Source organism: Apteryx rowi, unplaced genomic scaffold (genome assembly GCF_003343035.1).
Source record: "Apteryx rowi isolate R43461 unplaced genomic scaffold, aptRow1 scaffold_15, whole genome shotgun sequence".
Lineage (NCBI taxonomy): Eukaryota > Metazoa > Chordata > Aves > Apterygiformes > Apterygidae > Apteryx > Apteryx rowi.
Window position 1 is genome coordinate 1,333,756 of NW_020447752.1, and position 21,698 is coordinate 1,355,453.

At 37.6% G+C, this 21,698-nt stretch overlaps 1 protein-coding gene across 5 annotated transcripts in view; it reads right to left on the minus strand.

The window, feature by feature from the left end:
* Positions 1–878: 878 nt before the first annotated feature.
* MPHOSPH9 (M-phase phosphoprotein 9) overlaps positions 879–21,698 on the minus strand; it is a 32,573-nt gene continuing 11,753 nt past the window's right edge. For 4 of the 5 annotated variants that reach the window (XM_026058889.1, XM_026058886.1, XM_026058887.1 and 1 more), the window contains exons 7-24: positions 20,244–20,334; positions 18,955–19,061; positions 18,409–18,534; positions 17,137–17,573; positions 16,051–16,209; positions 14,322–14,409; positions 13,204–13,419; positions 12,019–12,066; positions 11,407–11,471; positions 9,562–9,663; positions 7,922–8,059; positions 7,006–7,190; positions 6,067–6,231; positions 5,621–5,741; positions 4,648–4,751; positions 3,543–3,742; positions 2,898–2,966; positions 879–1,591 (exon numbers count right to left, since the gene is read on the minus strand). In XM_026058889.1, the coding sequence (XP_025914674.1) occupies positions 1,490–1,591; positions 2,898–2,966; positions 3,543–3,742; positions 4,648–4,751; positions 5,621–5,741; positions 6,067–6,231; positions 7,006–7,190; positions 7,922–8,059; positions 9,562–9,663; positions 11,407–11,471; positions 12,019–12,066; positions 13,204–13,419; positions 14,322–14,409; positions 16,051–16,209; positions 17,137–17,573; positions 18,409–18,534; positions 18,955–19,061; positions 20,244–20,334 (2,523 nt within the window). In that variant the 3' untranslated portion in view covers positions 879–1,489. Of the gene's footprint in view, positions 1,592–2,897; positions 2,967–3,488; positions 3,743–4,647; positions 4,752–5,620; positions 5,742–6,066; positions 6,232–7,005; positions 7,191–7,921; positions 8,060–9,561; positions 9,664–11,406; positions 11,472–12,018; positions 12,067–13,203; positions 13,420–14,321; positions 14,410–16,050; positions 16,210–17,136; positions 17,574–18,408; positions 18,535–18,954; positions 19,062–20,243; positions 20,335–21,698 lie in introns of those variants that run through there. The other variant, XM_026058890.1, reaches the window with a different exon arrangement.

The following is a 21,698-nucleotide window of genomic DNA, read 5'->3' on the forward strand; positions in this document are numbered from 1 at the left end:
CAGCCATAATGCAAGTATCGCTCCTAGTTACTAAAAAGGTCAAAGAAAAGCCCTTCTTGCAAATCGGAGTCCTCTGAAATTGCTGAAGCAGAAGCGCAACACATGAGAATCGTGAAGGATCTGGCGAACGATCCGCGATTCCCCAAGGCCCCGGGGAAGCAGCGCTCGGCCGGCTCCCGGCTCCAGGCTGCCCGCGGCGTGCCGTGGGGCTCCGGCAGGTAGCAGCCTCCCGGCGTCACTCGCGGGACTGCTTTTGCCGTGCGCCCATCTCCGCTGCGTTCTTGTGAGGGAGAGAACCGGAGAAGTTATCAAAGCAAAACCAAAACATTAAACTGTGCCTTTACCATAGTAAAATGATTCCCCAAGGGGAAACAGGGCAGGGGGAGGATTTATTTTCTGAAGAATGATTATAAAGATAATTATTTTTTAATTACTCCAAATGGAATTTTAAAAGGCAAACAACAAGCCAAGGCAATGGAGAAAAGGCCAAGAGAACCAGAGGAGCGAAATAAAGAAAGTTTCCATATTTAGGACTTGGGTAAGAAGCCTCGGCTGCAGGGCGGGACAGGTGGAAACAAAAAGCAACGTCCCCCCCGTCCCCTGCTGCAGGTCTTCTGCTTTTCAGTATCGGGCAGCGAGAGAGCAACGTCTTCCCCAAAACGCTGGAGAGTCACTTTCAAGTCAGAGGTGCTGAAGACGTTCCACATGGTTGATAAACTGAGACTATTTATTGAAACCGAGATCCCGAAGGAAAACAAAATATGGAACAGAACAGCATTTTTCGTTAATTAATATATTTTAACTTCAAGAGATTTGCCCTTGAATTCATTTGKCTCTGTTCTAGTCTCACCTTACAGTACAAGGAAAAACCCCCACAATTCTGTAAAAAAGACAACATTTATTTTCTTCAGTCCAATGATACATTTATACAGAAAGTTACTTAAATAGCATCCAGTTTGCAGATACTTATTTAAAGTGTCACAATGAAAAAATCTATGTTACATGGTTTAAATTAAAAGGATTTCGCATATACGGGTAGTTATCTTTAACACAGGTGATTCATGTTGCCTTCTGCATAATAGAAAAGTTCAAAATTTCCTATTAACTATTATTTACAACATACCTTCAATGCTTATAAAATGATGAGGAAAACAAAGTGCAAAAGGATAACATGATCATTTCATTTTCTGAAAACAAGCTGCCTTTTAGTTGCTTATTGTTATTATAAATCTAATATCCCTATTTAAAAATAATTATTTTTTAAAAATATTAAAATACAGGATAAACAGATCCATTCCTCAAGTGTAACAAAAATATGTTTAAAATATAGGTGGCTGTTTGAAGTACAAAATATTGCTGCGTGTAAAGGGTAACATGGTTGTAAAACTACTATTCAGGGTTTATAAAAATACAAAACAATTTGCATTTACTGAGTGCATAATTATACATTAGTGCAAACAAAAGCATATTTAAATTCAAGAGAGAATTCTCAAAGATTTGCAGAGGTACGTAAAACATGAAATCTTTTCAGAGTCATGCGTATTGATCCCAAATCTCTATTAATCCTTTCCAAGCGATCTTCCAGGGCTTCCTAAAGGAAGGAGTTGAAGAGGGGGAAGAAAGAAAAAAAAAGAAAGACTTAATCACATACACTAAAACACAATCACTTCTATTATTCCTACTTTCAACCAGCATCCTTTCTGATATATTATTAGCATTCCATTAGCATCCATAAAATAGAGCCAGTCCTGCAGGTTTCTCATATTATTTTTATGTATGTGTGTGTATTCATGTTTTCTGATCCCCCCTTCCCCCCTTCTCGTGAGTCACTCCTACCCCCCCCCAAAAAAAATCCCAAAACAAAAAAACCCTCAAACCTGTTTCAGATATTTCTTTGTTTCTGTGAGAAATATAAAACTTGTCAAGATAAACTCGGCAAGGTTTGGGATGGGCCGATACCCAGGGAGACACATTTAGGCAACAGCTGACCAGCAGAGTGAATAGCAATATTAATTCACTAGAATGCGCTTTTTCTCTAAAACAGTTGATAAAGCGCCCTGGGATTACAGTTGCAGAAAAGCCGAAGTTGCAGGCTTTTCAGGAAAAAAAGAAAAAAAACCCTACAACTTTGAGGCATTTGTGCTCATTATAAGAATCTGCAGAGCTTTCCCAAGACGACGCTCTCCCGCATTCCACCTACATTACTTATTTTTGCCTTTCTGTTTTCTTCTTTATGCTTTCAAGCAGACAAAATGCCCCAGCGAAACAAGAACTGCCCTTTGCATTCGGTTCTACAGCACAACGTCCTCGATGCAGCTTCAGGGATCTATCTCACAGTCGCTGCATTTTCTTAATGTATTGCCCTTATATATACCCTTATATATACCCTTATACCTCTTATACCTGTTATCGCAAGGGCAGATTATTCCTGTGGTAATTCTGAAAAACTGCTTCCAGGTACAAACAATGAAAATATAGTCCTATGCAAAATATACACTGTGTTTATATATGTGTGTGTGTGTATATATATACACACACACACACACACACACATATATAAGATTTTCTGCTTGTGGGGAAAAAAAGCACAAATGTTGGCAGGGCTAATTATTCTGTTCTTTTCTGAATCACTATCATATAGATTATCCTTATACCTTTATACATAGTGATTCTGATTTATAATTAATTTGCAGTAACTTCCCCATTATCTTTTAATAAAGTCTGGAGATCATCTTATATATGGATTCAAAATTCAGCCCAATTCAGGAGCACTGCTCAATGGTATGGAAAAACCTCACAGTAATCACACCTTATAGTAAAACTGTCACCTAAACTATATATTCTCAAACAGTAGAAGAGCAACTGAAGAGAACAGTCTTACGCAGAAGTTTTTTCACCTGATTTAATCTTGCTTGCAAGGTCATTCTTCCCCCAGAACAAGGTATTCGACTCAATGCAGCCTCAATCTAATAACAGAAAATACTTCAGCTGTAAATGACAGTTTCAAGAGCCTGTGCAAGCCTCTAACCTTTAATCTCACAGGGGAGAGGCGAGTTATCCCATACACATTACACATACACATCCAGCATTGTTCTCAGACAACAACTTTTGTTACCTTAATACTAAACCATACAAAAGTGATACAAAAATAGACATACAGAAGCCAACCCTCTCAAGGATCGTTCTGAAGAAGACAGCGCTCTTACTTAGCTGCCAGGATAGTTTAGTACTCTAACCTTTCTTGTTTGAAAGGCTGATTTAAAACAGTGTCTGGTAAGAAAGGAAGGAAGGAAGGAAATTCACTCCGACCCTTCCATCCACACTGTGTTTATGTTAAGTGTTTCTCCTTCAGCAAAGCCAGGGACAAGGAAGGACTGGAGCACCAGAAGGAGAGCAGGGAAAGACAGGGGTGCTTCCCCAGGGTGACCCTGGAAATTATGCACRAACTTCAGCCATGCGTCATGTACGTATACCACTGCATCCCTCACCTCTCATACAAACACTGTATTTAGCCACAACTTTAAAATAAAAATAACGGTTGCCTGTTGCTTTTCCTGAGTGAGCTCATCAAAAAGTCTCTCTGTTTCAGCCAGAGTCTGAATCCTTGCTGCGTACTTGAAGTCTCTCTCACAGGGAGATAGTTTCTGTGCTACGCTCCTCTCATCCCAAGCTGTTGTTTTCGTCGTTCCATTATTGAAGGATTCGGCACAAGAGCTCTGTCTGACACCTGAATGATGCCTTCCTATCAACAAAATAGGGCTCTTTTTATTTATTTTGCAATTCTATACAATTATTGTATAGGACAGAAAAAAGAAACTATCAACAAGAGAAGTGATGTGATCTTGGAAGTATGTAAACGTAAACTGCGGATAGGGAGTAGCAAAGCCTCATTAGCTCGCCTCAGGCAAATTTCATGGAAGAATGCAAAACATTTGTATGGGTCATCTTTTGAGTGATCTTTATAAAACAACATATTTTTGGTTAACAAATAGACTACTATAATGTACTAATTAATAACTACTTTTACTGGTACAAGATTTCTAAATATCCCCATGTAGAGCAGTTGTCATGAAAACACTAGTCTAAATAAATGCATTAATATAAAACAAAAGCAGAATATTGTGACAAAAATTTAAAAGTGAGAAAAGATTTGGTTCAATCAATCATTAAAAAGCTGAAACAACTAGCTTTATTATATTTACTCTTTGTTATTTGTAATGCAATGCTTAGTAATAGAATTCTATTAGTACAGCTGAGCACATACATCTTAATACAGATCCTAGTAAGATATGCATTATAACCGAGTTAAGCATCAGAAAACATATTGCCCTTCTTTCTCAATTGAATTATTTTTGTTGTTCTACTGTGTTTGTGCACACACACATATACATAAAAATAAAATACTGTACAAATGGGACTTCTCTATCTCCGGTATTATAATAGATAAATAGTATAATAGGACAAAGGCTGTACAATATTTAGAGGATTTTTTGAAGTTTATAGCATAAAGTGTCAGCTTTCTATTTGAACAACTGTTATCAATTGGGAAGAAATTATGGTAAAAGAAAATGTTTCTGTTGGGGAATTAAAGTGTTTTATAAACTCCAAAAAGTACAAAGAACATTGTCCCCCACTTTGACAGATTACCTTCCGCATCATCTAGTGAGAGAAACTGGAGCCTTTTCCTTGGATTGCTATGCTGTAAAGTAGATGTAGGAACAGTTTCCAGGTCATCCAGAAGGATATCAAATCTACAGAAAGGCAGGAAGCACACAACAATTACTCGCTAAAAATAATTTATCATCCGAAATAGTATTTTTTAATCTTTTCTTCTTTATGGTTAAATAAGCAACTTGTTTTTAAACAATTTATATCCCACAGAAATTGAGTCTTCTATATACTGTTARTAGTACCATAACCTGATATCCTCTTATCTGAACACACCGAATTCATGCCGCTTCCTTTCAGAAGGATGCCAAGCCCTCGCTCCCAAACACGCTGCGCTCCCACCTGGTCACCCACAAGAACCTGAAGACCGATGCTGAACACTTCTTCCTCCTCATGCATCTGTGTCCTACACTTTAACTGAGCACAGTCGCTCAAACTCCACCAGCCTCGCCACACAAAGACATCTAATATAAACCATAGTAACTAGTTCAGTTAGTAGAAAGTTAAATATAATTTTTTTACATTTTTCCCATGTTTATAAATAGAAGTGTTTATATACATGTTTAAGTGACGCTCTAGGTAGATACTTCTTTCATCTTTTATTTGTATTTCCTGATAAGCTGCATGTGGATCTGGAAATTCTCCACAGAACAATTCTTCCTTAACTACTACTTTGTCACTGGTCAATATTGTGCCAATGTATGTAATAATAAACCCAACATTTTGTCTTTGTGAATGCTAAATAAGGGAAATTGTTCTAGATATTTTAGATTTTTCTTGCCATATATTTCAGAAAATAAACTTAGCTTTATATATAGACATCTTTGCCTGACTCATATTTTCTAGAACTTTTTAAAATGAACAAGAAACAGCAGTAACAGTATTAAGCCKGTATAAACATACTGCTGTTATAATAATTACCAGAACACAATTGTATTCACAAAATACGTACCTTGTCACTGTGTTTTCATTCTTGCTAAGCAAATGACTAAATCCAGGAGAGAGGTTCTCTTTTGGGGATCGTTTTGGGCTGTATGTCACAGACACTGGGGCCAACATTATCTCTCTTGTTGCTGTGAAAGTCAAAGTACATTTAAGTACCTAAGATTCCTCCCACTCAGGTGATCAAGTGTTTAGGTCTTAAAATGATACTTTTCAAAGCTGTCTATGTGTTTATTTACATTATATGAAAATTGCATCACAACACAGAAAAATGAAGCTAAACATACAGCTTTCACACCTTCTGTGATTTTAGGCAAGCCTTTTTTCAGATTATCTATTAGAATAATGCAGAATCCTATTTTTACTTTTCKTTCTTCTAGAGCAGCCTTCCATTATTTAAACACCTTTGCCTGCATTTTTTGAGGAACACCGGCCAAACATCAGAACAGCACTTACTTGGAGTGTTTGATCTCCTGTTTGAAGGAGGCAGAGAGGAGGACCTCTGGCCGCACGGGGAGCTGTATCGCTTTGGTCTTTGCTGTTCTTTAGCTTTCTCTGGGGACCGATTAGCAACAAAAGAAGTTTCATCAAACCCAACAGTTTGACGTCGACTGGATGTTTCTAATTGAAAAAAAATAATAATAGTATCTTTTTTGATACAAAAACTCAAATATGCTCCTGTACTCAGCTTTTACTGCACAGAGACTGCACTTAGCCTACCTCATGCCAACATATTTGTGCTACTTAGCTTAAAATCTCACTTCCTGTTCATTATAGTCATAAAGCAGATAGTCAAACCACCTTATGAAAAAGGATGCTTTGCAGCATGTGTGGGAGAAAAGTGATGTAAAATAAGACCAATTTGATAGACAGTGGAAAGCAGGACAAAAGTATTTTTTGGAAAAGATGGTTGGAGCACCTGCCTGAGCCAAAACCATAAGCGTTCAGGAAAGACGCAAGGTTTTCTGCTTACGAGCCCTCCTAAATCCCCATTATTAGAACAGCTCTGCGCAGTCCCACAGTGTGGATGCTAGCTTTCATAATAAACATTCTGGTATTGCACGATGAGAACAAAACTGAAGCGGAATTACAGCCAGACAGAACTTTGTTAGTTACTCCATTAGTGTTTATAAATACTGAAATATTCTCAGAGAAAGGACTGACTTGCTTGGGGTCTAACAGCAACCTTTGCATTCCTTCCATTTTAAACAAGTCACTTAGCTGTATCATTTTAAATTTGCTTAGGAAAACTCCAGAAGTTTGCACGCTAGAAACTATTTTTATCTTATCATTTGAGTCCCATCAACTTTTATCCTGGGGATAACAAAACCAAAAGACATGCAAATGAAAAGCCACTAAAGACAGGCTTAGGAATATATAAAAAATAAAATTTACTAGCTGATGCGTCTTCTTTTTCTGTCTGTGTACCCCAGTCTTTAAATGCTTTTCCCTCTTCAMGTTCTTTAAAGGCTTTAATTATTGGTGCTTCTGGCATCTCATTTTCCTTCTTCTCTGTTGTGCCTGTTGAAGAGTCTTCTTGTGAAGGGTCCTTTTCAGGAGGAGAATGGTGCCTTAAAGAACTTGAAGAAAAAAAGAAAAAGAAAAAAAAGGATCAAGCTTTTATATTTTAGTTTGGCTATCCAAATGCAGGCTGAACAGACAAAAACCCAGAGAAATTTATTCTGATCTTTATAGTTTGTTGCCAAAACAGGAACTTTACAGTGATTTTTAATTTTACTCAAGAACCTCAGAGGACCGTGTTATAGACCAATACAAGAATCTAAAGTTGAACGGTAATAGTTAAATTTGGTGATTTTACATTTTCTAAGCATGTGATGTAAACTCTGAGAACTAAAAACATCCTGACAGAGGCTCAAAAACTTCCGAGGAAGAAGGAAATCCGAGAAATGACACCCTAAACAACTGAAGCTTCAGACCGGCAAAAAGCTGCAGCCAACCACAATAGTTTAATACAACAGAGCATTTCCATGCCCAAACGCGGAGGAGAAATGGGCACAAACATGCCAGAGAACAGGAAGGCAACAGTGCAAGACGCAGTTCAAGCTTTCTGATATTTCAGGGAAGGTACTGAAGGCTACAGCGCTGCTGCTTGCTTCATATGTTGGTAAAGGAAGAAGTTTGTTTTGTTTTTAAGAGAATTGTATAGTACTTGCAAAAAACTGAGAAACTTTAGAACTCTGTTTAAAACTACATGCACAAGAATCTAGAAATATGAATCTAGTCAGTTTTGGACAGAGTGTTTAGCCACATTCCCTTTAATCATCATAGAGGCTGAAGGAAACCAGCTCACCTAGAAGGAATATAGGTTTCTTCTAGTCTGTTATCTTTGGGGCTTTCCTGGATTTCCAAAGGCTGGCCAGTGAAGATCGAGTACTCTGCTCCCGGTATCAGCCACTTCCGCCTGCTGACATCAGGAGTTGCCAGCTTGCTATAGGAATGAAAAACTTCAGAATTATAAAAAGCTTTGATTTTTTTTTAATTATGAAAATCCAGTCATTTATTCAAGTTAAGCAGAAACAATAACAAATATACAACAAAACTGCAAGTTCYATGGAAAAATAACTGCTTTTAAAAACAAGCTTGTAAAGAAAAAAAAATTTTCCCCCCGATGTTGAGGTTTCTGTCTTAATTAGGCAGTATTGTCCGAATGCAAAATGCCACACAAGTCTCCTTGTAAATTAGTGTTGCTTACTTGGACCCAGATTTGCGTACCGTCCATTTCTCAACTGATAACAAAAATTTGGTGTTGACACCTTCACTAGTTCAAAGCATCTGATCCCAGCTTTCCTTTTGACACAATTTATCAGTCTCTTAAACAAATAAACCTCCCAAAAACCACTGTTGACAATTTGAGAGAGCGATAAACACTGGCTAATGAAGGTTGTATAAGTATTAGAAATACAGGTTTTTATTCACAGGAAAGTAGATACTTAAGAAAAAAAGAAAAGTTCTTGCTTATTCAAGATATTTAACYATAACCACTGTCCTGTAAGTTTACCCTGCTGCGCATTCAACTGGAACGAGGCTTCTCTGGGCCTCCAGCATCAGATAGGGACAAACCAGCCTCCAAATCCATGGAGGTTCTTACRCCCTCCCTCCCCAGCGAGCAGGATCCACAGTGTTTAGGTCTTCCTTTTTATCCTTTGTTGTTGCGGGATCCTATTCGTAGATATTAAAACAGTTCTAACTAGAAAACTGTCCCTGACATTTATTAAAGCATAAATTATTTGGGTCATAATAATCAATAAAATTAGATAAAAAAATACTACTGTTCAACATATGCGAACAGACATTCCCCCAAACACATTACATTAATGTTTCAGTATCAGTTCTGAATTGGAGTTTTTTTATTTTTAAATACTAAAAAACAAAGAAAAACACATCAACGTAATCTCAGAYGGAGACAAAAGTTTTTCAGGTCTAAAATATAAAGGTAGCAAAACAGAACACAGGCCAACTTCTGATTAACAGAAATTCACAATCCAAATGAGAGCATGCATTTTAATTCAACTTCTACACTACTCTCAGGATACTTGTACAAACTATATTTAGAAACACAAAAAGTAATAATTAGCCTCTAMAATCAGAGACATCAGGGCACAAAGAAAACCTCTAAAGTCTAATTGGACTGTCAGATTTTATTCCCAAGATCTTTGCTGAGCATGGAAATCCCTATACAGCTGAGTAACCAATACATAATAAATGCTCAGGTTGAAAATTGCAGAGATAGAGTTTGTCAGATCACCTATATAGTATTTGATTTCTTTAATAATTTCTTGGTATGTGAAGTATCTGTATCACATCTCTAATCCAGTTTAGCCTATAGTTTCACATTTTCTTTATCCTTTTTTTAGCCAAAACACATAAAAAGGGTTTAAAAAAAAAAAAACACACATAATCTGTTTTCACATTGTTGGAATATTCACTTACTTGGCACAAGAGGTTCCTAAACGACTTTCAGTAATATGACGAAGTTTCAACATATTTTCATGTTCTACCTGCTTAAGCTGAGCTTCAAGTTTTGAAATTGTTCTAATATGAAAGTAACAAGGACACATTATAAGATGGTTTAAAAGACATTAAAGAAACATAAGATTATTCTTGGAGTATTAAAATATGGTTTGCTCATTTTTATTTGGATATCCTGGGTAAAGCAGGAGAAAAACAAGCAAAGAACAAGGGTAACTGTTACAGCTTGATCTATCAATATATAAATATATATTTGAGTTCTTGGTTTAATTCAACTAACCTAGCTAGAAAGACAGACCAGGAGTTACTGCTGTAGATTAAAGCATTCAATGCAGAGGAGTTAGAAAAAAGGCAGGAAAAAAAAATCTGTTTCCTCCTTGAAGTGATGCATTTATCCCCCACTCCGATTTTAATGGGTGGCTTATTCTCCTGTGTGTCACTTAGGTGACTCCATCAATCTGCTGCTCAGGCTCTCCATGAGATCTGCCCCTCTCCCATATACTGCAGCACCCAYCTCCAGTGAACCAGCCCTTGGCAACGCAACACAATCTTACACGCTTCCTGCTTGGAGGATCCCTTAACAGAAATACAGCTCTCCCGAGCAGGAAATAAAAATCTCCTTTTTCCACTACAGCTCCCCTAGCCTGGAATGGCCCCTACCTAGCAGCATCCACAAACAGGTGGGAACAATAAAAGCAGTAAGAGAAATTCTAGACTGAGCTGCTCTTCACAGTATCTTCATTTCCTCAACAAGGACTGTAGGCAGAGTGTTGGATTTTGGCTTCCTTCTATTCCTTCTTTAAATTCTTTCTATTCTTTTTCTTTAAAAATCAGCTGACCTGAGCATCAAAGAAAAGAACTGTTGCAACATTTGCAGGAGCATCACATTTGTTCTCTTTCTGGTTTTGGCTGAAGACTATGCACAAGTTAATGCTCGGTGGTAATGACATTTGGAATGAATTCTAAGGTGAAACTGGTAGGCACATTTCTAGGGGGGAAAAAAAAAAAAAATGAAAAATTATGCATGAAGAAAAAAAAAAATCTCTCTTGGTCTTTCTAACTTTGGATAGCTGGGCTCCAGCTGCTCATATAAACACAGAAAAGAAAATGATGACAGCACATAATCACAAAAGAAACTCAGAGGGAGCTGAATGACATGGGACATCAACTCCTGATGCCTGCCTTAGAGCCCTCTCAAAACTAATTCCTCACCTCCCACCTCTCTACACTTCTCTGAGCAAATGCACAGTTTAACAGCCTTGACAGGGAGTGGCTGAGAAATCCCAAATGGGAAGACACATTCATAGCCYTAAATCCCTTGATGGTTACACATGTCCTCCCTAGTGCCTACCCAGGAGGCGTAAGAATTTATTCCTGCTCTATGCATCGAACACCTTTGTCCTTTATTCATGCCTAGGAGCCATAATTTTGAACAGCAAACTCCTGGCAGCATCCTCACTCCTGAAAACCAGGAGAGAGAGTGGTTAGCTGAAGATGGGGGCAGCTGAGGAGACAACTGTAGCAGTGAAAGCTTGAGCAGTGGACTGGCTGGACCAGCTGAGCGACAGTCCGGAAGGAAGCAGTTGATTACATCCCACTGGAAGAGGCTGTGAGCAAGGAAGTAAAAACCACAYTTTCTGAGATTCTTACAATGTCTGCAAAGCAACACAAAGCAACATAAAATACTTAAAAGATGTAAATAAAATTGCAAGATCTACTACCATCATGATCTAGAAGTACATGCTACCTATGGCATAGCCTATATTTCATACTGTTAAAATAATGTTCAGACCATTTCGGAATTACCTTTTCAAATCAGAGATCTGGGTGTTTGCATCAAGCAATTTGTTTTCCGTTGCATTTAATGTATCCTACACAGTACACAAGGAAGAAAGCAACAAGTTCAGAAACTACATAAATATATAAAAAAATGCATAACTCCACATCAGTTTTGAAAATAATGCATTAACTATGCCCTCCTATTTGAAAGGAAATTCCATTAAAGTTCGTTGCTTTTGACTTTGCAGTACTTTTGCTGTCCATGACTGGAATATTATTAAACAACAACAACATCACCACCACAAAAAAACCCACTCTTCTGATATACTCTAAACTCCCTCTTTTCCCCTTTCTAGGGCTCTGAAGATACAGTAAGAAGTTATCAGTTAAAGTAAATATGGATCTCTCTGTTTGATCTTTTCTAAATACATAAGTGAATTCAGTTAATTCTATGGCACATATTAGCTCGGAGATATTTGCATGAAACATGTTGGCCTTAAAAAAACAGATGATAAAGAACAGGTTGTTCTATCTCCTCATTTATAGTTGGATAGCTGGATATTCTTACATAAGTTATGCAATAAAGATTTTACTTAAAAAAAAAAGTTTACATATAATATTAACTAGTGTATTACCTACCTTTACTCTTTCATGTTCTTTTCCAAGGGAGTCATATTCTCCTAAAAGCTAAAAAAAAGGAAACAAAACTAAAAATAAATACAATTGACGTTTTTGTTGATTTTTGTGAGTAAAACTATCTTAATCGCTTGTCTAATGTATGCATAAGCACTGTGAGGATATAGTGTGTATTTGATTTTTCTAGAAAAAAATTTCAACATTATTTCTTAAGCTCTATTTGTTCTAACCAGAAAAAAATATAGGAGAGACAAAGGAGACAACTACTTACACATCATATTTCTAATTTCAAATGATTTATCTCTAAAGGAACTAAAGGAGAAGAAGGAACTGGTGAAATTCCTCACTGACTTTAAAGCTGACTTTGTATTTCAGCCAATATTTCAATACTTTTGAATTTTTAATTGTTAAAAAAAAAAAAAAAAAAGTTAAAGCATCTAATAGTTTTTCCAGCTTATATTTATTTCACCAAGACAAATCCATTTCAATATACTATAAAGCTATTGTTGAGGAATCAGAGGGCACAATTCTTTTGATTCAGCCTGAAATAATACATACAGTTTGTACAGTTATACCAAGTTGTTAACTTGGTTGTTAACTCATTAGTTATGAAAAATAAGTTCAGTCTATTCCCACTAAGCTTAAAAGAGAGGAAAAAATCCTTGTTCTAAGTTTAGCCCTGTAGATGCTGCCCCTCCAGATACACAAATAGTAAGCTATTAAGATACCACAAAGATGAAGCTGCTGGAGACAGCAGAAACTGAGTAGGCAGAGACACGTCCCTCTGCGGTTGCAAACCACCTCCTAGCCTGCCATCTGGACTTGAAAGCTATAAACAAATTATTTCCTGTAATTCCTCTAAAAGGAAAATGAGCTAACAGCTTAAAGAGTAATAAAATACCTGAAATGAGCTACCACAAGTGTTATCATACGTAGCTGTAACAAGATGCAATGAGTTCTTTACTAGCGACCAATCAAAGTACATACTTGCTGCCTTAAACAAGTTTTAAAATATCTATTAGGTTTGTAGTATCACCTAATGCCTAACTTAAAGTCAAATGTAGGTTTCTGTTCTTAGATGTGCATTAAGTTTTCACAATAGTAAATTGAGTGGTTTATCAAAGCACATTATGAACACAGCAAGTCTTGGATGTAATGGTAGACATCATTGCCCATTTTCTTACTTACATTCTGAAACATTTTATTTTCTTCCTTTAGCCTTGTATCTTTATTATCAGACAATTTGTAAGCTTTTTCAAATGCTTCCTCTAGATCTTTAAGCCTTGATTTTAGTCGACTTATAGTGTTATCCTTCTCTTTATTACTTGTGCGCATTTCTTCAATACGTTCTTGCAAAATTTTGGAAGTACTATTGACTGCATAAAAGCGTTCTCTCCACTCTGTCTGCAGAAGAAAGACAACATTCATTATAATGTTTACCCAGCAGACTTTTGATTTCAGTACAAGGCATAACCTGAAACCCCCCCAAATRGAAAACAGGTGTATATCTGTGCATCAACTAAAAGGAGGAAAGATGGTTTTGTTCATTTCTATAATGCTTAAAGAATTAAAATGAAGACTAAAGACCCACAAGATAATACCCATTTTGTACGGCTTCGTCCAGTTGGCTAACTCGCTTTCCTTCAGCTATAGCGGGAATCTTGACAGCTGGCTAGAACTACCTGGCAGTTCCCAGACAGGTATGGCTAAGTCAGCTGAATCCCATCTCCTAGATCCATATGAGAAGAAAATGTCCTGTTCTTTGACCAATAAACASAGCTATGCAGTCATGAAAGAACTGGTCTGACCTAGCCAGAAAAACTGTAGAAATACACATAGAAAGATAGTATTTTTTTTCCTCTGTGTGCATGAGATTTGCTATTATCACAGAGATGTAATATGAAACCAAAAAGGAAGTAGCAAAGATTTTTTTTCCCTTTCCTTTGCCCACTAGATGTTTTATTATTTGATTTTGTTTTAGAGGGAGACATCAGAAACACATCACAAACATTTTACCATTGAACTTTGTTTGGTCCCTGGTAACCTGGAAAGGTGATCTGTGCATATAAGGGTTGTTTATAAGCAAAACTGATGATTCTCATCTGAAATTCAAGTAGGGAGTCCAAGAAACACAGCTAGGAAAGTCACCTGTGTAACATCTTGGCTGATATCACATATTAAGAAGAAAGGTTGAAAATCAAACAGCAGAAAGATCTAGATTAGAATAACAATTAAYAAGTGCATTCTCTTACCATTTTAGCTAATAAGCACCTTGAACTAATGTGTCACCAAAAATATATACTTACCACTTGTTTTTCTAGCATATTATTCTTATTTTCAAGGGCTCTCATGCGAGCACTTGCTTCATTCAGAGCTGCATCTAACTGGTCACACCTATTTAAAAGATAAAAATTACAAGTCTCTTGAAATTTTCAAATAAATCTACATTTTTTCTCTCTCACACACACAAGCAATCCAATTATATTAAAAACAGCCACTGAAAAAACACAGACAAACAGTACCCATGTGTGGAAATGGGCACCATCTTATATCAATAGCACACAACTGAGGAGAACAAGAAGAGCTGCCATGTAGCGAAACTACAACTCAACGTATAACTTACCAGGATGGTTTTTAATTTGGACTCCAAGTCTGACACCTGCTACTCATGAAAAGGAGCATCAAACTTTCTCATGGTTATAAATTATCTTGCTTTTATAATCATGCAACCWTAATTCCCACACCTTGTGCCTATACATGACAACACATCCCATCTTTTTTTTTTCTAAAGGACCCTGCCTCATTCCAGCATACATAGTGCGCTTTACTCTTTGTTCATAAGCTGCTATTCAATATATCATGCCTTAACCACAGGCCGTTTTTCAAATGCTCCTCTGATGACAGAATTATTTTCTCGTTRGCTTTCCTATGGCATTCAGCCCGACAATGCCCAAGTGTTTTGGAATCATTACTCGCTCTTTACCTCGGCTCTGYGAGATGATAGTGCCGCATTAGCCGCATTCGTACTTGGGGGAATTGAGCTATCTGCCTCCAGCACCGCCACGAACTCTGGGCGCCCAACCTGCGACATCTGCCCATCGCCTTCCGCCTCTGCCGCAGGCACCGAGCACCTCTGCGAGCGAGGGCTCTGGGGCTCACGGTGGGCAAGCAGCAGAGACGCTCCAGATGGCTCAGAGCATAAGAGCGCCAGAACCAAAAGCAGCTGAGATGCACCAAGGCAGAGCTCCACTTCAGCTAATTGATGATGCTGTGTGATAATTAATGACTGAAATTGTATCGCAAGCTACTTGTAACTGAATAAATGACTGCTCAGAAGTCACTTCTAATAGACAGGCTGCACTAGTGCTAGAAGATGAGTACAAAAGAGTCCCAGTCACCCACACACAGTTCCAATTATTCTGAAGGACATAAATTTAGACAGTTAAAATACCTGACAAAATTTATAATAGGTGTTTTGATTGGCAATAATGATATAAAAATCACACTGAACTTCTATACAATGGCAAACAYTCAAGTTATGTTGAGTAGAACAGAGGTGAGGCACACAACCTCCAGCGGTAACATCTGGACAAAGAGCATTGACTGGCAAAAGTATCAAAGAAGTCAGTTTGATAGAGCTCCCAATAAATCCAACAYGGTTCCTGTATTACCTGTAGCTTTGACAAGAACAATAAAGAGGGATGATGTTCACCAGCACAACAGGCAAGCACAGTCTTACAACGTAGACGCTTCCATGACAAATTGTTTTGCTCTACCTCAGCCTGCCAGCATTTCTTGAGCAAAACTTCCACTGCTTTCAGCAGTAATCGGGTCAAACAAGGCACAGAGCCTTTGGTTCAAACATCACACTTGAGGATTAGTTTAAAATTATTGTTAGGCATCAACAGATGCAAGAAATCTTCAGAATTTAAGAGCAAAATAAACTTCAAAATATTTTAAACAAACATACGTAGTTTTTAAAATGGGAAAAATATCATGCAACAGAGAGAGAGGACAAACAAGGACAAACAGTACCTGTCAGCAAGATTTTGATTGATTTTCTTCAAATCTTCAGAGGAAGCAGTTTTATGGCTTTCCTCTAGCTGTTGTTTTAAGCTCTGTATCTCGGCATCATAGTAAGCTCGTAAATCAGCTATGTGTCGAGCATGTTTTTCCCTCAAGTTCTGCCTAATCCTGTTTTTAAAATTAAGAAGAAAAAAAAAAAAAGTCCAGCTATCCACATGACCATGTACAGCCAGCTGTATTCATTACACATGATGACCTCAGCACAAAAATCTCCTATAGAACTTGGTTGTGGTCCCATTCAAATTAAAGCAAAGAAAGCTGTCATTTAAGGCAGTGGTGTCAGCTCCCCCAGGGTTGCATATAGGTATTTACATTAAGATCACAAAGCTTTACTCTCTCTGCCCACTCTTTTCTCCCCTTGCTATGCACTAGAAAATATGCCTATAAAATTAAAATAGGAAAACTCACTGACTGAGCTATGTTGAAACCAYGACCCCTACGTAAGCCACCACACGTGGAATACACGCCACGTCTGCTTGTCCCTGTGCAAATCAGCAGGGCTACAACAGACAGTGGGGAATATTTGCTTTTCCTAAAGTAATTCTCCGCTTCTCTTATCATTTGGCCCTAAGTAGGAAAACGTACATGCACTGTAGTACTCTGAAATTCACTATCAAAATTAACTCCCTCATACACCCTATGAAATAAGCACGTATCTTTATTCTAATGTATAAATGTAAATAACCAAGCATGAATACATAGAAAATTGTTTTGTCTTCTAGTCAAGGCTCTGACCTTCAGGGTCAAGGAGACAGAGCACAAACACTGTCTCATAGATCAAATAGTATGGTCCCAAGAAAGACATTTCATCTCTTTGTAACCCTCATTTGTAAAAACGGAAAATGACTCTTCTGTCTACAAACCATCTATACTTCATGGGGGGGGGGGGGGGGGGGGGGAAGTCCTGCAATGTTCTGAGCTCACAGAACTCCTATATTTTGTTCACTTGACCAGTATTTTTAAGTTTCAGTTCTTTCATGAAAGGACCCACTCTGTTGGTTTTAAAAAATTAAAACAAACGAACATAAATCTTACTTGGATAATATCACAGGATCTTCAAGAGATGTTACTGAAAGACTATATCCTGGTAAACTGTTGTCAGCACAATGAGTAATAGTAGATGGAGTCAGAGTCAATGTTTCTTCCTCCTCAGTGTTGACTAAAATATCATTACTAGCATCAGCATATGCCATTGGAAAAGGACAGCTGGTCTTGTCTTCATTTTGGAATGGGTGATTTTTCCAGGAGTCCAAATGCACAGGTCTACTGCTGGCAGAATATTCTGGAGAACCACCTAGCTGAGATGAATTACTTGTCTGTGAAAAAGAGTCTGTGTCACAGTGACTTGATAATCTGGGCTCTGCCATAGAGTCTGGAGAAAAAGGAGCTGTCTCTTCAGGAATATTAAAAAAATAGTGTCCTGGAGTCTGCGGACCTGGTTTCATATGCAGGGTTGGGTCCAACGTCAAGATCTRGGAAATGAGTTAGAATGCTAAAAAGTTGTGATTTAAACTTTTGATTTTGTAAACGGAGTTGTCTGAAGACATTAGTACTCTATATAATACAATGCAGGAATTACACTGGATATTACTACAATTATTTAGTAGTAACAAGCAAGAGCACAACTGAAGGGAACTGCAGCAGCTCAGAGGATGATACGTATTCTCAATGTCCGCAACTCGGGTTTTTGAGTTTCCGTTAAGAATAAAGACCTATCTAACAACTGCGCTGTCTAGAAAACCTTAGAGATTTCAGCCATGTATATAAAAGAACTATGACGTCTGCGGGCAGCTTGAAACAATAACTTTGTACAGTCATCGATCACTTCATGAATAACATACATAAGTAACAATGGCTATTTGACTATCTWATTTTATACAAGAAAAAGCTAACGGATGTATCGTGAAAACGGGTATAATAAAGAAACAGATACCATAAAGAATATTTCCACAGCCTGAGCCTCTTCTGTTTGGGGGTGGAAGGAATTTGTCTTGTGGGAAGAAGTGAGAAAACCCCACTTATCTCTAATTGCAGTCCCACGTGCGGTTCATCAGCTGCAGCCTCAGCCTCAGCAGGTTTGTCCCTGCATCATTCCCAAGGTTGTGCTGCAAAGGTGCTCCTTTTCCCAGGACATCCTTATAGGTTCTTTTCAGCTGGATCGCTTCCCAGCCCCCTGCATCACACGGCTGCACAAAGTGCTCTTCCAGCCAAACACTGGAGGTGGCAGCAGGGGCTGATTAATGCGAAACCAGCCTGTGACCTGTCACATCTTCAAACTGAGATATGAGATAAAGAGATTAATCTTACCTCTGGTGGGTGACTTGACTGGGAAGACGACATAAAATTCCAGTCTGGCAGCTGCTTGTTTTCCTTTTGCCTTTTATGATAAATATCCTTCAATGATGACGGCTTTACTTCATCAGCCGAAGACAACTTGAACAGATAAAATTGCTAAATTATTTTTTCTGTATACAGTCCTCCTTACCCACAGACAGATAAGCAACTTTTACCTAATAAAACAATTTAGAACAGAAAAAGGCTTTATTCAAAGCACCCAGTTTTAAAAAGGATCTTTAATGAGGCRTATATACCTTAAATATACTAGTCTCTTTCCTTCTCTTACACACGCACACACATGCACTTTCTTTTAAATGACAAAAGGCGGCCAATAAATTCCAAGTGAATTTAGCTGGGGTAAAAGACTAATGAAAGAACAGAATACAAGAGAGCAAGCTAACAAAAGAAATTTTTCACAGAAAGTTCACTTCTGAAGGACTGATTCTTTCCATTGTAGAAAAGAGCAAAAATGACAAGCGACTATAAGACAATGTTAAAAACATGTACAAAGTTTACCTGATCTGGTGATACTTTTGTGGAGAAAATATCAGTGAATTCACTTCTGAAGTTCTCAGGTAAAGAGTGATACATCTCCTTTTCATCTAGTTTCCAGTATGAAAGTCCTGATAAGAAGAAATATTGAAAAAATATTACAAGTTTCAAGCTTACAGTTACCAAACAGGAACCCCCAAATCCATTAATAAGATATTATTCTGGCAGCCTCATTCTGCCTCATTAAAGAATGCAGTATTCATTATTGGTATCTATTGCTTACAGGTCTTAAAGTATTTGTTAGCAGAAGTAAAAAAAATCTTGATGCAAAGCGCTAGGAATATAAATTAGTATTACATCACACGGCATCAGTAACCACATCTAAAAATTAGGGAAAATCTACAGATATACTCCTTGGTGTCAAAGGTCAAATCCTCATTTACCACAAACTGTCATATTTCTACTGATTTCAGTGGAGCACTGACCATTCGTATTGCCCAAGGCAAAATCCTAGACAGCCACGTGACATTACAGACTCTTTGGTTTGGTACTCGCCAAGACTCGCTAGCGTGCGAAAGAAAGATGAGCAGGACTTAGATAGATGACGCGGGGGAGAGGCAAACAGCCCCAGTCCCACTTCCATTTCTTCCGTGTGCCCCTCTCTCAACCAAGTTGTAATGAAGAAAAAGACATGCATAATCTGCAGAGCTGCATCTCGGTGCTCCTGTTTGTTACTAAAACAGACCCGCCGTATTATGATCAAAATATGGAAATTAGTTGTTTGGCTCTTTATTTTTATTTTACTTTTATTTTTAGAAAGATAAAAATAATTTTAAAAAAGACTTGATTATTCTGTTCTGGTCTGCTCACACAACCAGGACAAAAGTATCAAATCATGCCCTTGGCTTACAGGGATTCTGCCTCTATTTCCATGCAGTCCTCTGATTACTGGACCAATGATGCTAATATTTGAGAAGATCAGTTGATCCCCACTGTGATATTAATAGCAGTTATGTTATGAAACAGTTTTAAACACAAAATGCAGCTTTGAAGCGTTCATAAATTTGATGGAAAAGATTGCCGTATGTCTTATATCTGCTAGCAGTGATGCACAGGAGCTAGCATCAATTTGAAATACAAGAGAAAGACCACCAGAATTACGCTATTTAAAGTTTAACAGCTTGCCAGTGCTCAAATCAAGTTTCCTAGAGACCTTCTAACCTCCCCAAAATTACTGGAGGTGCATTATAGTAAAAGTTCTAAAAACAGAATTCAAAAGAAAAGGAAATTTAAGTAGGAGTAATTAAGTATACCTGAAGCTTCAGACACTAAGGAATTCGGACTTTCATTTGGTTGATTGAGGTAAAAAGCATAAGATGGCAAAGCAGCAGCAGCAAGATTTGTCTAAAATAACAAAGGAAAAAATAGATTTAAAAGGCAAATTGCAAGGCAAGACAAAAAAAAAGATCAAGGGTACAATTAAAAAAATTGCATGTAAATATTATTAGCCTTCTTAAAGAGATTAAATTTAATTATACAGCATGATCCAGAGGTATACAATCCATATTCGGGGCAATTGCAGTCAAAAGCAGAACCAAGCTAAGCCACATAATTAGAAAATATCGCTATTTTCTAATTCACATGCCAATTCACTTAAGGAGCATTTTTGAGATGAAGTGTTACAAAAATATACACTTTTCTGGGGACAGTCATCTAAACGTTCTTGCTCCTTAAGAGATACCAGCATATACAGGGATGACTTTAGAATAAAGCGTTACCCTCCTTCCTCATCCTAAGACTGCAATTTCTTATTTTCAGCTGTTACGACTCCACCTACCACGAACCAGGAGATAAACACTGTCAATCATCTCAGCCTTGAGAGATGCCGCATACCCCCATCCTCATCACTCCAAACTTTCTAAGCAACCTCCCCAGCTAATAATAGAGACAACTTCAAAAAGGTTGGGAACAACACGGGGAAAAACATTGCATATTATTTCAGATTTTTATTCAGGTACAGCAGCTTAACAGGCATGCTACTTGGCAAATTCATACAGCCCAATACAGCCGAGGACCAAAAGAAGATGGGAACCATTGAATTAACAAAAGCACGTTAAAAAAAGTTAAAAGCTAAAACTTTTCAAGTTATTGCTTGAAGTATAGTCTCACCTCAAGGCTATTTTTGTCCCCCTTAATTTATGTATTCTCCTTTGCCTAAGGAGGAAAAAAGGAAAATGAAGGGGCATCAACTGAATTCTTACAGAGGAGCAGAAAGAGAGGGATATTTTCAAAATCTGAGTTTCTGGGACTAATCTCCTTAAGCACCCTCCTGTAGCCAAGGGAGAAAAGAGACAATCTGCAGTAGCTAAGTTAGACTCCTGGTCTGGAATATCCCCTTTGAGAAACCTCTTGTTTCCACTGACAATAGAAGGAGACTAGAGAGACCAAATCTCTCAAATCCGCTACGCTTAACCTTTCCGGATCACCCGCAAAGTGACCACAGGGAAGAAAACAGGCCAGGCCTTTAATCTAGTTATTCATAGCTGTYAAATCTCCTATTCTCTTATAGGTGGAGCTGTTAACACAGGTTTTAGGAATTTCTTCCTTAAAAATAACATGAGGAGAGAAGTATATGATAATTAACATAACAAAAATAAATTTAGATTTTCACAGTTACATGTACGATGAGATTGTATGATTAGCCTTTTTATAACCATGCTGCATGCTGTCCTTTAGGGTTGACAATATTGCATATGATTAAACTTCTC